The 12,888-nt window shown below is 53.3% G+C and overlaps 1 protein-coding gene across 1 annotated transcript; it reads left to right on the forward strand.

Annotated features, from left to right (window-relative positions):
- Positions 1–5,298: 5,298 nt before the first annotated feature.
- Positions 5,299–11,322, forward strand: LOC308558585 (guanylyl cyclase-activating protein 1; the record flags this gene model as incomplete). Its single annotated transcript, XM_081140433.1, has 4 exons — positions 5,299–5,499; positions 10,320–10,469; positions 10,833–10,926; positions 11,165–11,322. 4 exons carry the CDS (start codon positions 5,299–5,301, stop codon positions 11,320–11,322), a joined length of 603 nt encoding a protein of 200 aa, XP_080996559.1.
- Positions 11,323–12,888: the final 1,566 nt, after the last annotated feature.

Raw genomic sequence — 12,888 nt, forward strand, 5'->3', positions numbered from 1 at the left:
AGTATTTACACCACTGAAATTAGCAAACACCTACCAATTGGGGTTTCTTTTTCCCAGAGAGTCAGTGGTTAAATATTTACCATCAAACCACTGTGTGAATCCAACTGGGTTCATTCTAGGGGTCCTCACGTCCCATTCTAGGTAGCATGGCGTATTCAGGGGCATACACTTCTGGAGCACAGGAGGTTGGGGCTGGCGTGGGATATCAGGACAGGATGTCCAGGGACTCCGACGAGCAGCCGGGGCTGTGGCCAGGCTTCCCTGGTGCCTTTCTCTGAGAAGGAGATGGTAAGGAGGCAGGAAGACTCAAAACCCCCCTGAAGGCCACCCTGACAGCTTAGAAGCCAGGTTTTTGTCTGTTGCAGGCTCTCTTTCAGGTTAGAGGTTTCCTCAACCGTCTGGTGATCGGGGCGGAAAGCAGTCCATTTGGCATCTGTACCAGGCCTCTCCTGCCTGGTTGTGGGTGTTTGAGGAGCCAGCATGGGAAGGAGCTGGAGGGGGTGTCTCACTCTTCCCTTAACCCCCAGTGTTCATAGCAGCCCTCCTCTCTTCCTGAGCGGTGCCCAGAGGCTAAGGCCTTTTGGGTTCAAATCTCCAGAATAACCTTTGGCCGGGGTCAGCAGGGGGTAGATGCCTCCAGACGCCTGTTCTGCTGCCTTGTGGAGGGCATCTGGGGAAGCAATTGCTCCTTCCACAAACTTTCTGCCCGTCCTCTAATATTTCTACCTGCACCCCAGCCTTCAGGGCATCTTCCGCACCCACCTCCTGAGCCTCCTGAGGCAGGAATGGGCTTGGTGAGTGCGCCAACTTCCATGTCTTCCTGCTCCTTGAAAGCATTTAAGTCTCAGCTTTCTGCACTCTGATCTGACGGCTTCCACTTGTCCATCTGCCTCCTGTTTCCTATAATTTTATTAGAAGCTCTAATCTGCCGTCTTCCCTCTCTTTGCCTCTGTGGATATGTAGCTTTTAGAGTGCATTTATGGCCCAGCCGGGCGTGGCTCAGTGGTTGAGCGTCGACCTAGGATCCAGGCGATCAAGGTTCGATTCCCGGTCAGGGCACATGCCCGGGTTGCGGGCTCGATCAATGACTCTCTCATCATTGGTGTTTCTATCTCTCTCTCTCCCTCTCCTGTCCTCTCTCTGAAATCAATAAAGATATATTTAAAATAAATAAATAAATAAAAGTGCATTTATGGCCATTGCAGTGGGATTTTGAAGAGCAGCAGAGATAAGTACAAGTTTTCCGTCTCTGTCCCTCCGAAAGCCCTATCCCCCATCCACTCAGCTGTCCCCAGGCACCTGCTGAGCACCTGGCGCTGGCCGGCCCGCGGGCTGCAGAGATGAACGGGAGCCTCGCTGTCCGCCCAGACCTGGTAGCCTTGGAGGCCGCTGCCAAGGCCAGCATCTTTGCGGCCCTAGCTGACACTCCTCCTGTCCCCTGAAGAATGGTCTCCCCCTTGAGGTTCACTCTGGTAGAGCAGCCTCCATGGAAGGTTACAGGAACCATTTTTTTAAATTTAAATCCTCACCGAGGATATTTTTCAATTGCTTTTTTAGATAGAATGGAAGGGAGGTGGGAGAAACATCGATGTGAGAGAGACACAGCAATTGGTTGCCTCCTGCACTCAGGGAATTGAACCTGACAAGCCATCAAACCCTGATCCTTTGGTCCAGGGGCCGACACTCTAACCACTGAGCCAAACCAGCCAGGGCTCCAGGAACCTTTTAAAGAAGCTGGCCTAGGTCTCACGTGGGTGTGGGTGGGATGGTCCCAAGAGGCAGAATAGCTGGTGCTCAGGGTTCTGTCGTGTTTCTGTGGAGGAGGCGAGTGGGCCGGCAGGCAGCCTTGATACAGAATCGTCAGGCCTGGGTTTGCGGCCCCTCCAGTCTCTTCCTGGCCTGGCTTCCACTTCTGGCACCTGCCCTGCACTGCCCACCCCCTACACACACACACACACACACACACACACACACACACATTCCTCTCCTTGGCATCATTCTGCCAAGTGGACCCTCTCACTCTGGCATGGCATCTGTCCCAGGAGGGATTCCTGCAGACAAAACAGCCCGGGGAAGCCACGAGGCTCTCTTTGTGTCCACTCTGTGTACTCACCTCTCCTGAAGGCTGTGGTATGAATCCCAGTCCTCCCTGACTTGGTGCCCAGGTCTTTGGGGGGAGACTGGAGAGTGGGACTGAGAGGGGCCACTGAGGAGGGAGCGGCTGGTAATATCTGGCAGATGTCACATGAGGCAGGGACAGAGGAACAGCCCACCCAGTCTCCTGTGGTTCGCAGGGAGCTCTTTGGAAACACCTTCATCAAGAAGGGAGATACTTCCCTAGGTGTCCAGGGTCTTGCTTCTGGTGGTTCATATGTATCCTGAGCTGCTGAAAGGGGGTGTTCACCTGAGGAAGGGCTGCTGGGTGAGCAGTGTCTCGGGGCACAGATCCCCACCACTCTGGGCTCCTTTCTTTGCCCAGGCAGTGGGCACAACTTGTGGATGCAGACATTGGGTTGTCCTGATGGTTGGAAGGCGGTGACTGTCCTTCCCTGACAGAGCTGGGCCATGTCTCTGAGCTGACCCCCAGGCCATGGTCCTTCCTTCTGTCCAGTTCCAATGCAATCCTTCTAGGAGCAACAGCCTGGCTTTCTTCACACAAAATTGCATGAGAACCACCATCATCCTGATGCCTCCATTCTCAGACTGACTCTGAGCTTGTTTTTGTTTAAATAAAAAGGAGATTCTTTTTCAAATATAGCCAGAATTGTGGAGAGAGAGATTCGTTATTCTCATGAGTTCAGCAGCTCAACAATGATGATTGACGTCTCTGGTTTTCTTGGCCTTTCCCTCTGCTTATAACCTCACGGTCCCAAGAAGGCTGCTACCTTCCAGGTGTCACATTCACATTCAAGGCCAAAGTACGGGAAGTGCAGGACCAGCTGCATCGTTTATCACTTTTTATCAAGAAAGCAAAGTTTCCCCAGAAAACCACGGCAGACCTTCACTTACATTTCTTTGTCCAGAACCATATCATGTGGCCACTATTAACTGCAAGAGAGGCTAAGAAAACCATTCTCTTTTCCAGCTTCTTTTAGGAGAGGCAGGCAAGGAGGTGGGGAGGCAGGAATGGAGTTAGATCTAGTAAGGTTTTAATGGAGGCCTCTACCTTCTCCAGAGCCTGACCATAGGTGGATGTCTGTCACCACACACAGTCCAGGGCCATGGTTAATGGGACTAAAGGGACAAGAGACATGGTTGGCTGTTATCCAGGGACACTGCTGTGCCTGAGATGCACTAGAACTGCACCTAGAGTCTAAAGTCCACAGCATGCCACCACAGTAATAGATAAGAAATAATACGGTGATAGCTAACATGGGGCACTCAGTCTTTGCCAGACCTGCTCTAAATGTTTTTTATATATTAATTTTAATTCATTTAATCCTCTTAATAGCCTTATGAGGTAGGCACGATTATCACCATTTTAAGAATGAAACTGAGGCCCAGGGAGGTTAAGATACTTGCTCAAGCTCACCCAGCAAGTAAAGACGAGCAAGAAATAAAGTTGGGGTGCTTTAAGCCATTGAGGTTTTAGAGTGGTTAGATACTACAGCATAACCTGGCCAAGTCTGAGATATATATGTATGTACTCTGATACCTAATATGTTATATATAATATAGATTATATAACATTTATATAAACTAACGTATGTAAATACATTTATGTCATTATATAGTTATATCATACAATTTATGTACATATAGGTACATTTACATACATACACATGTATATAAAAATCTTCCTTAGTGTTCACTCCGAAGAACCAGTGCTTTGTGGCCTGCAGTAAAGAATCCTCTCCTTGCAGTGTGGGAGGGTTCAGGTACGCAGCTGAGGTTCCCTAGAGGAGCTCAGCAAGCCTCGTGCTGCTAGAAAGACTCGTGACGTTTTGTGCAGTATTTAAAATTGCAGTCTTTGTATCAGTCAGGAGAGGGTAGATTAGCTGCAGTAACAAACTACCCCCCAAAAGCACCCCTTCCTCAAGTACAAAAGACACCTTTGTTCTAGTGTATCAGTGCACAACCTGGGCGAGATCCAAGCGCCTCCTGGGAAAGCAGAAGTGTGGATGCTGGTTCCCTCTGGTTGAGGCAGGGGACAGGCATGGCCCACCTGTAAAGGAGGGAGGGAAACTGGGAAGGGGCAGAGTGGAGTGAGTGCTGGCTCTGGACTTTCCCAGCAGCATCCAGTTTAAACCCACCTGGGTGCTGGCTCCTTAAATGAACCAATGTTAAAGTCTCTGGCCAGAGAACATTCCACTAGGGGTCAGGAAAAGCTGCTGCTGCATAAAGGGGCCCTAGGCTTGGCCTGGGAGCTTCCCAGGACCGGCGGGTAGCAGCTCACCAATGCATGTGTGTGCCAGACTCACACATGCACACACACAGGCCACTGGGCACACATTCAATGTCGCCTAGTCCCATGCCCTGGGAGGCCATGGTGTCAGGTTCAGAGTAAGATGCAGAGCTGAATTCAAGCCTCCCAGGCTGGGGAAGCTGCAGCCTCCAGGAATCTGAGAGAGTGGTAGGAACAGGACCTGGGAGTGTGTGTGCGTGGCTCACATATGCGTGTGCAGGACACTGTGGGAGGGGGTTCCCACTGGCTGCTTTGGACTTGTCCTGGAAGCCCACACTCTCTGCATCCCCCACGTGCTCTCCTATGCTAGCTCTCGGCGGGGGGTTGGAGCCCCATGGCGATGGCCTGTGCGGTGCACAGCCAGGGAAGAGGAACAAGCCCCATTCCCGTGAGCCTCCCTCCCGTGTCTGAGGGAGGCGCCCCCTCAACTGGACCAGAGGGAGAGGGGCCAGAGGACCGGGACAGCGCTGGCTGGCCACCCACCCTGTCCTGGTAAGGGGATAAAGAGACTGCCAACTGGGCAAGAAAATCCTCTCACCCGTGCTCAAGGCTGTAATCCTGGGCCTCCGCTCCTCTGAGGTTTGTTCTATTTTCACTCCTCTTGCCAGGAGCGGCCTCATTGGCTGCAAGGATTTAGTGGGGACTTGGAACGGGTTCTCTGGAGCCCCCTGGATTCGGGTGCGGGCTTGCTCAGCCCTCATTACCCTCTGCCTTCTGCTCGCCTCCTCCTGACAGTCCCCTGCACCCGCATCAGCTCCTTCCTTGCTCGGACCCGGAGCACTCAGGCCTGGGAGCCGGGAGGGCCCAGTTCCAGACAGCCAAGCGGCCCTTGCAGGGAGCAGTGGGCACAGGACTTGTCCACCTTGGGCGCCAGCCTCCCACAGGCCCGGACCATGGGCAACATGATGGAGGGGAAGTCGGTGGAAGAGCTGAGCAGCACCGAGTGCCACCAGTGGTACAAGAAGTTCATGACCGAGTGCCCCTCGGGCCAGCTCACCCTGTATGAGTTCCGCCAGTTCTTTGGCCTCAAGAACCTGAGCCCGTCGACCAGCCAGTATGTGGAGCGGATGTTTGAGACCTTTGACTTCAACAAGGTGAGCAGGGGCCTGGGTGCAGGGCGTCGGAGGGGTGCCTGGGGAGGCCAACCAGTGGGGGGGAGCAGATGTGCGAACAGCAGGCTCCGCTAAGGAGGGGCTTCATTTATCAGGGAGGTTGAATGTCCATGTTAGGGATGCGATTGATCTCGCCTTCATTGAGCACCTACTGAGAGTCAGGCGCTGGGGGTTCGGATTGACTGAGACCATCCCTGCCCTGGCTCTCCAGGGGAAGGCAGAGAGCTCAGCACTTAGAGTGCTCGCAGGCTGAACCGAATGGCTCCCTCTGCCTCTCCCACACGCATATCCTGATTTACTTCGGAACAAGTGCGAACACTTACAAGACAGGCATTGAGCACCTACTAAGTGCTTTACGTTGTATGTGGTACTTTTGGGCAGGCCCTAGAGGCTCATGAGGATGCAGAGGGAGGGGTGGGGAGTAGAGAGCAGGGTGAGAAGGCCCCAGCCCCGGCTCATCTGGTATGGGCAGGCACACGTTACTTGGGTCACCCATGAACACTAGACCTGGGGACAGATAGGGTTGCCTGGTCACTGGGGAATCCAGGCTGCTTCAACTGAAAAATATCCAGTGACTTCAGTTTACCTTTTCTCAAATGGGTCCAAGGTCTGCACAGGGGTCGAATTGTATGTTTCCCCAAGGAATCACCTGGATGCATTGGGTGAAGATGCCCGGATAAGCCAGAGGGAACATTGACAAAGGAATTAGGCACCGTGCGTCTGGGGCCCTAGTTTTCGTCAGCTAGGTGACCTTGAACCCATTCTCTGCCCCTCAGCGTGGGCTTATGCACCTGCGTCTGCCATGGATGTTGGAGCATTAGTTAAGATGTTTGTTGGTTTTCAATAGCAAATCTTCCATTTATTTGGAGCAATTCAGTCACGCGGTAGTGGTGAGCCCTAGCCAGTTTGCTTAGTGGTTAGAGCGTCGGCCTGCAGACTGAAGGGTCCAGGGTTTGATTCCAGCCAAGGACAAGTACCTCGGTTGCAGGCTCAATCCTGGCCCCAGTAAGGAGGAACCAAACGATGTGTCTCTCTCACATCGATGTTTCTCTCTCTCTCTCTGAAAAGCAATGGAAAAAATATCCTCGGGTAAGGATTTAAAAAAAAAAGAGGTAGTGGTGGAAGAACCCACAGCTCTTTTCCCCACCCTGGCTGGTCCCCACCCTGCTGGCCCTCACTGGAAAGGTGAGATGTGAGGATGCCCTGCCATGTGTCTGCAAGACAGGGAGAGGCTGCCCAGAGCTTTCCCAGCTCCCCACACCGCCCAGAGGGCCAAACACCATTGTAGGTGGGGCTTCTAAGGAAAGCTGGGGCTCAGAGGCTATTTAAAACTCGCTACTATTTAGGGTCAAGGGGCCAAAGCAGATTATGGACTTTAAATCCCAGCCTCAAGGGCAGCATCGTGGTGCCCAAGGGATTTCCTGAAGGGAGCGCGAGGGAGCAGAGTACTGGAGCCCAAGAGGGATGGCGTCAGGGCCCTAGGCCTCTCAAATTTTCTAGAAGCAGCAATTATTCCTGAGCAGGAGGGGAAAAGCCTCAATACCTTACCCCAAATGCACCAAAATAGCTCAGCTTCTCACCTACTAAGGAAACGCTTTCAGGTCAAGAGTTGTCTCCAAAAGGACCCTCTAAAATCCCACATATGACACCAGGGAGGGGCAACCACCAATCTTGTATTTGCTTAACCCGAGTCATTCATATGCCATCTCTTCAATTTTTGTCACATGCAAGCGTCACTTAGTCTGTTCCAAACCTGACTTCCTTAGTTATGCTATGCGCACCCCTGCCTGAAGGCTTAGGTGCTGCCTGGGACCCTCTTCCTCCAGAATTCTGCTTGGCTCACACTTTCCCCTGCTACAAGTCTCTGCTCAAATATCTCCTTCCCATGACATCTGCCCTGATCTCCTGCTTTAAACCCTATTTTACTGGGAGTAGCCCCTAACCCTGCATCTCCTAGTCCCACCCCCAGAGCATGTCTTATCTTCTGATACATGATATTGAATAACATTTTAGCCACTATTTTATGTCTGTCTCTCCTGCTGGAATATGAACTCCATGAGGGCAGGGGTTGTTATCTTGACCATTGCTGTATCTTCAGCACCAAAAACAGTGCCTGGAACACAGTAGGTGCTTAATAGAGATTTGTTATATGAGTGAATGAATATATGAGAAATCATGAGTTTGTGGGCCAGTTCTATAATAACATTAATTTAAAAACATTTATTTAAGTGAAAAGCATCTTTGTAACATCTAAAGTGCCTCATGGACACCCCCAAGGGTCTAAATCACCCTTGGGGCCCCATTGCCTCTACCCATTGTCCTGAGTACAGAGCAGTTTAGCAGACTGGCTAGGAAATTTGATACAGAGGGGAATTAGGACTGGGTGTGCAAACAATGGCTTGTGGGCCTATTGCTATAAATGAACACGCCACACCCATGCAGTTACATTTTGTCAAGACTGAAATATTTGCCATCTGGTCCTTTACAGAAAGTGTCTGCCACCCCTGAATTAAAAAAGGGTTGTATCCTAGAGTGCTGTGCTGGGTGGGCAGGGTTGGGGGTACAGTAGTGTGAGTGAGAGTGTGGCCTGGGGGACAAGCCTATGTTTCAAAGTTTCAGAGTTTTGCGTGGGCTTGGCTGTGCCTGGCAGTCACACAGGTGCGCCCAAACCAGTGTGAATTTTCCATCCCTGCATCTGAGCACCTTGTAGGACTGAGGAGACCCAGTTTCTAGGCAAGGATTTGTCATTCATTAGTTGTCTGGCCTACCCTCTCTCACTTTCAGCTTTCTCAGCTGAAAATGGGGACAAAATCACCCACCTTCTGGGAGTGGCTGTGAGATTAAATGAGTAAAATGAATGAAACCCTCAGCACGGAGGCACTACAAAGAACTTAGCATAGTTGTAGTGTTATCACTGAATCTCATCCATGCCACAGTCTTGAAGAGTACATACTGTCATTCCTGCCTTAGAGCTGAGGGCACTGCCTCAAAGAGGCCAGGTGACTTGTCCAAGGTCATCCCTCTCCTAAGACGTGGGTTAGGTCTTTTTGGAACAAAAGCTTATATATCTCCATTGTCCCTTATAAGCCATTAAAAAACCCCACAAATTACAAAAGTAAAACAGCGCATTGTAAAATTTCCAACAATATAGAAAGATAAAAATGAAAAGCAAAAGCATCCACAGCCCGAGTCCCCCAGAGGAAACCTCTTAGCTGTTTCCGAACTTCTCTGAGCCTTGCTGCACGGAGCCCTCGCTCCATTCCCACGTTCCTGAGAGGGGGGTTAAGCAAGGACCGAATGAGCTAAGGCATGTGTGAAAGCCCTTGAATATGGGAAAGCTCACAAATGTTCACTATGATCACAGTACTTGCTCTCAACTAAGACTCTGGAACCAGGAAGCTGCTGGAAGCAGATTTAGGGTCAGCACGAAGAACTCTTTAACAAGCCAAGTTGTCCATGGTGGAAGGGCCAGCCTCACAGTGCTTAAGGCCTCACCTAAGGCCAAAGGCCAGCAAAGAACCAGATCTCAGAGGCCACCCAGCCCAACTTCTGCCACATCCCCAATAACAGTGCTCTAGCTTCTGCTTGCACACTTCCAATGACGGAGAGCTCATTACTGAATGAGGCTGGCCCTTCCACCATGGGCAACTTGGCCTGTTAAAGAGTTCTTCGTGCTGACCCTAAATCTGCTTCCCAGCAGCTTCCTGGTTCCAGAGTCATAGTTGAAAGTAAGTGTGGGAATATGGGCTGGATTCCAAGTTCATGTGCTCTTACCCAGCGCTCCTTCCCTTACAGGGCTCAGCCTGTCTGCAGGACACAGGCTTCCCTCTCCCAGCTTCACGCAGTTTGGGGGGAGGTAGGCAGAGACTCCCTTGGTAGGACCAGCAGGGTTGGGCAGATGGTCAGCTGGTGGACACTCAGGGAACTCTGGAGAAATGTCCTGCAGGAATGTCTGTGCCACCCCTACCATGGCCAACCCCTCCAAGGCTCAGTGAAGACACCACCTCTCCCAGGAAGCCACCCTAAGCCCCCTGCCTGCCCTCATCCCAGCAGAGTTGGATGCTCCCATCCTGGGACCCCGTAATGTCCTGTCGGGATGTGTCGTTGCTGGATACACATCATGAGAGCATAGTGATCTCCTTATACTAATGGTAATAATCACAGCTAACATTTATTGAGCACTTACTATATGCAGGCAGTGTTGCGTGCTGTGCATACATGAACTCATAGAGGCAGGCACCATTTTGATGATTACAGATGAAAAAATTGAGGGCTGCAGACATCTTGCGCCCTTTGTCCCAGATCTCGCGGCTTTGAAAGGGCAAAGCCAGGATTCAAACCTGCACCCTCACCAGTGCACTCCCTTTAGGACCAGGCTCCTGACTTACTGAGCTCCCAGGCCTCAGTCTGCCACGGCACCAAGTGGCTGCCGGTATGAAGAATAAGGGAAAGACCGAGAGAGGCGCTCCTTGTCCCCACATCTACCTCCTGCCCTCACCCCAGCTGGGAAAAGCTCATCTAACCCCCTCCCATCCTTCCCCCCGGAATTCATGTCTCTTCTCCCACCAACCAGCAATGAAAAGGGCTCAATTTTAGAAGCACAGGGAAGCAGCTGCAGCCCAAATGCCTGCGCCGAGACCGCGCCAGCCACTCAGCGCAGGGGGGATTAGCTTGTGGATGTGATCGCAGCTCTGGGGGGCAGCGCGGCTCTGCGGCCTCCGGGACAGATGGGGGGGGGGGCACCAAGGGGGCGGGGCGCGGGTGGGGCGGGGCTCAAGGCGGCCCCGCCCCGCCCCTCCCAGGACGGCTACATCGACTTCATGGAGTACGTGGCCGCGCTCAGCCTGGTCCTCAAGGGGAAGGTGGAACAGAAGCTGCGCTGGTATTTCAAGCTCTACGACGTGGATGGCAACGGATGCATCGACCGCGATGAGCTGCACACCATCATCCGGGTAACTCCAGGTGCAGAGGGCAGGGCCTGGGGCGGGGGCAGCACCCGAGCTGAGAGGGGGGAGGGGGGGCCTGCAGCGGGCAGAGCTGTCATCTCGGAAAGGGACAGGATGGAACTGAGGGTCCTGGTGGGAGCCCTGGCCCTCACCAGCTGCGTGACCCGAGCCACGTTCCGCCCCCTCTCTGGGCCTCAGTTTCCCCGTGTGTACCAAGAGACCGTGTAAGCTCTGAAGCCCAGCTCTGCCGCTGCTGCCCACTCTGCGGCCGGGCACCTTGGCCTCCACGCCCCCCTGCTGTTGGGAGCCCGCGGAGCTCTCACTGCCCCCCCCCACTGAGTGAGGATGGGTCCCTTCACTCCCCCCCAGGCCATCCGAGCCATTAACCCCGGCAGCGATTCGACCATGACCGCGGAGGAGTTCACGGACACAGTGTTCGCCAAGATCGATGTCAACGGGGACGGTGAGAGGCCCGCGAGGGGATCACCAAGGGAGGGGGGTCACCAGGGTGTAGGGTCCCAGACACCGCTGGATTTTAGGGATTCCTGGAGGACACTTTGGCCTCTGGCTCCTTTGCCTGGCCCCCTCACAGCCACTTCCCCCAGCCCTGGCCTTGTCCCTGTCCCAAGACTCCAGCTCTGGGCCCTGGTGCCAGGGAGACGCGAACACCTCCGCCCCATGACTCCCTTTCTCTGCGCCAGGGGAGCTGTCCCTGGAGGAGTTCATGGAGGGCGTCCAGAAGGACCAGATGCTCCTGGACACGCTGACCCGAAGCCTGGACCTCACCAGCATTGTGCGCAGGCTCCAGAATGGAGAGCAAGACCAGGAGGGGGCCGGGGGGCCTGAGGCAGCCGGCTGACCCCCGCCAGATGCCCCTGTGCCGGGAGAGGGTGTGTGGCCAGGCTGGTGTTGCCATTGTTGTTTTTATTCTAGATGGAGTCTACTGAGCTCAACGCTCAGCTCGCCTCTTTGGGCTGCAGGGTGGTAGCACAGGGGCAGGGGTGGGGACCCTGAGGGGTGGGACTCAGCTGGTGCTGACTGCTTCCTGCTGGGGGCACTCCTCACACCCCTGTGCCCGACCTGGCACCTCCCCCAGCGTTCCCCAGCTTTCCCCGCTGAGCTTCACCAGGCCCACTCTCTCCTAGACCCGGGAGCTCTGAGGCAGAGCTGCGCTTTCCCAGGACTCTCATGGAACCCTCCAGGCCCTGTGGCCGCAGCCTCCATCCGGGTGCTGCAAGGAGCCCCAGGACCACCCGAGCCTACTTGTGTGGTTCGCATTGATTCGTCCCCTCCATTCAACAAGCATTTATTAAACACCTACTATGTACTAGTGCTAGATGTTAGATGTGCAAAGAAGAGGACCCTTCTCATCTCCAAGGAACTCACAGGCTAAGCATCATTATAATAAAATATGCTAAGGGAAGCTATGGATGGATTCCTGTAGGGGCACAGAGAACTGTGAGCCTGACTCAGAGACAGCCTCGCAGAGGTCACCTTTGACTTTGAACATGAAAGAGGAGTCGGGGATTGCATGTGGAGAAGGCGATGTGTGTGGGAGGTTGCAGGTGCAATCTGTGTGACGTGTGTCACGTGGGGTTGTGTGATGTGGGGAGGAGTTTTCTTGGTGTAAGTTTGGGGTGTCTCTTAGGATTTACATTTTACCAAATTTGAAACAATAAGGGGTCATCATGCCCATTTTTAGGGAGCACCTCCAAGAGCCCCAGTAATAGGGAAATAAAACTCCTTCAAGAAGTTCCACTGCTACAAGGAGATGAGGGTGGGGTGTTTGGATGACAGCGCAGACCCGAGCCATGACTAATGCCCGGCCGTGGTTTGTGCACCGTGGGTGCGTTCACACACTGAGGGAAGTCGGATGTTGGCCAAAAAGTGAAAGAAGGTGAGGTGGTTGTATAGCAAGTCCTCATTTATCCAGAGGAAAGCCATATTTATTCAAAAGTGACTGCACAACACCTCCTACTTCCCCTGCTGGCTACTTGGTGGCATGTGGTGCCTGCCACTGGGTTCCCTACAGGTCTGCGACTCACTGCAAGTGGCCTGACCACCCCTGGTCTCACCTAACTCTCTCTTGCTGCAGTGACACCTGACAGCAGTTGGGAAGTGGGGCAATCTCTTCCAGGTGGGCCTCTTCCCCATTCTTTGCACACCCCAACTTTAGGAATACCTGTCCAAGAACCTGGGAGAGACAGGCTGAAGCAGTTGTGCCCGTTTTTTCAAGATGCTCTTCTGGGCTGAGTCTTCAGTTCAGCTGGGTGTGGGGAGTGCAGGGAATTAACAAAAATCCAGGAGGGAGAAAAAGGGGGAAAGGGGTGTCAGGCCCCTGGTTGCAGAGAGCCCCCCTGAGGGGGGTGAGAGGGTGCTTTTTGCTCACACCCATTCTGTCCACCATTTGGATCACCCAGACTGG

Source organism: Miniopterus schreibersii (genome assembly GCF_964146895.1).
Source record: "Miniopterus schreibersii genome assembly, chromosome: 6".
Classification (NCBI taxonomy): Eukaryota; Metazoa; Chordata; class Mammalia; order Chiroptera; family Miniopteridae; genus Miniopterus; species Miniopterus schreibersii.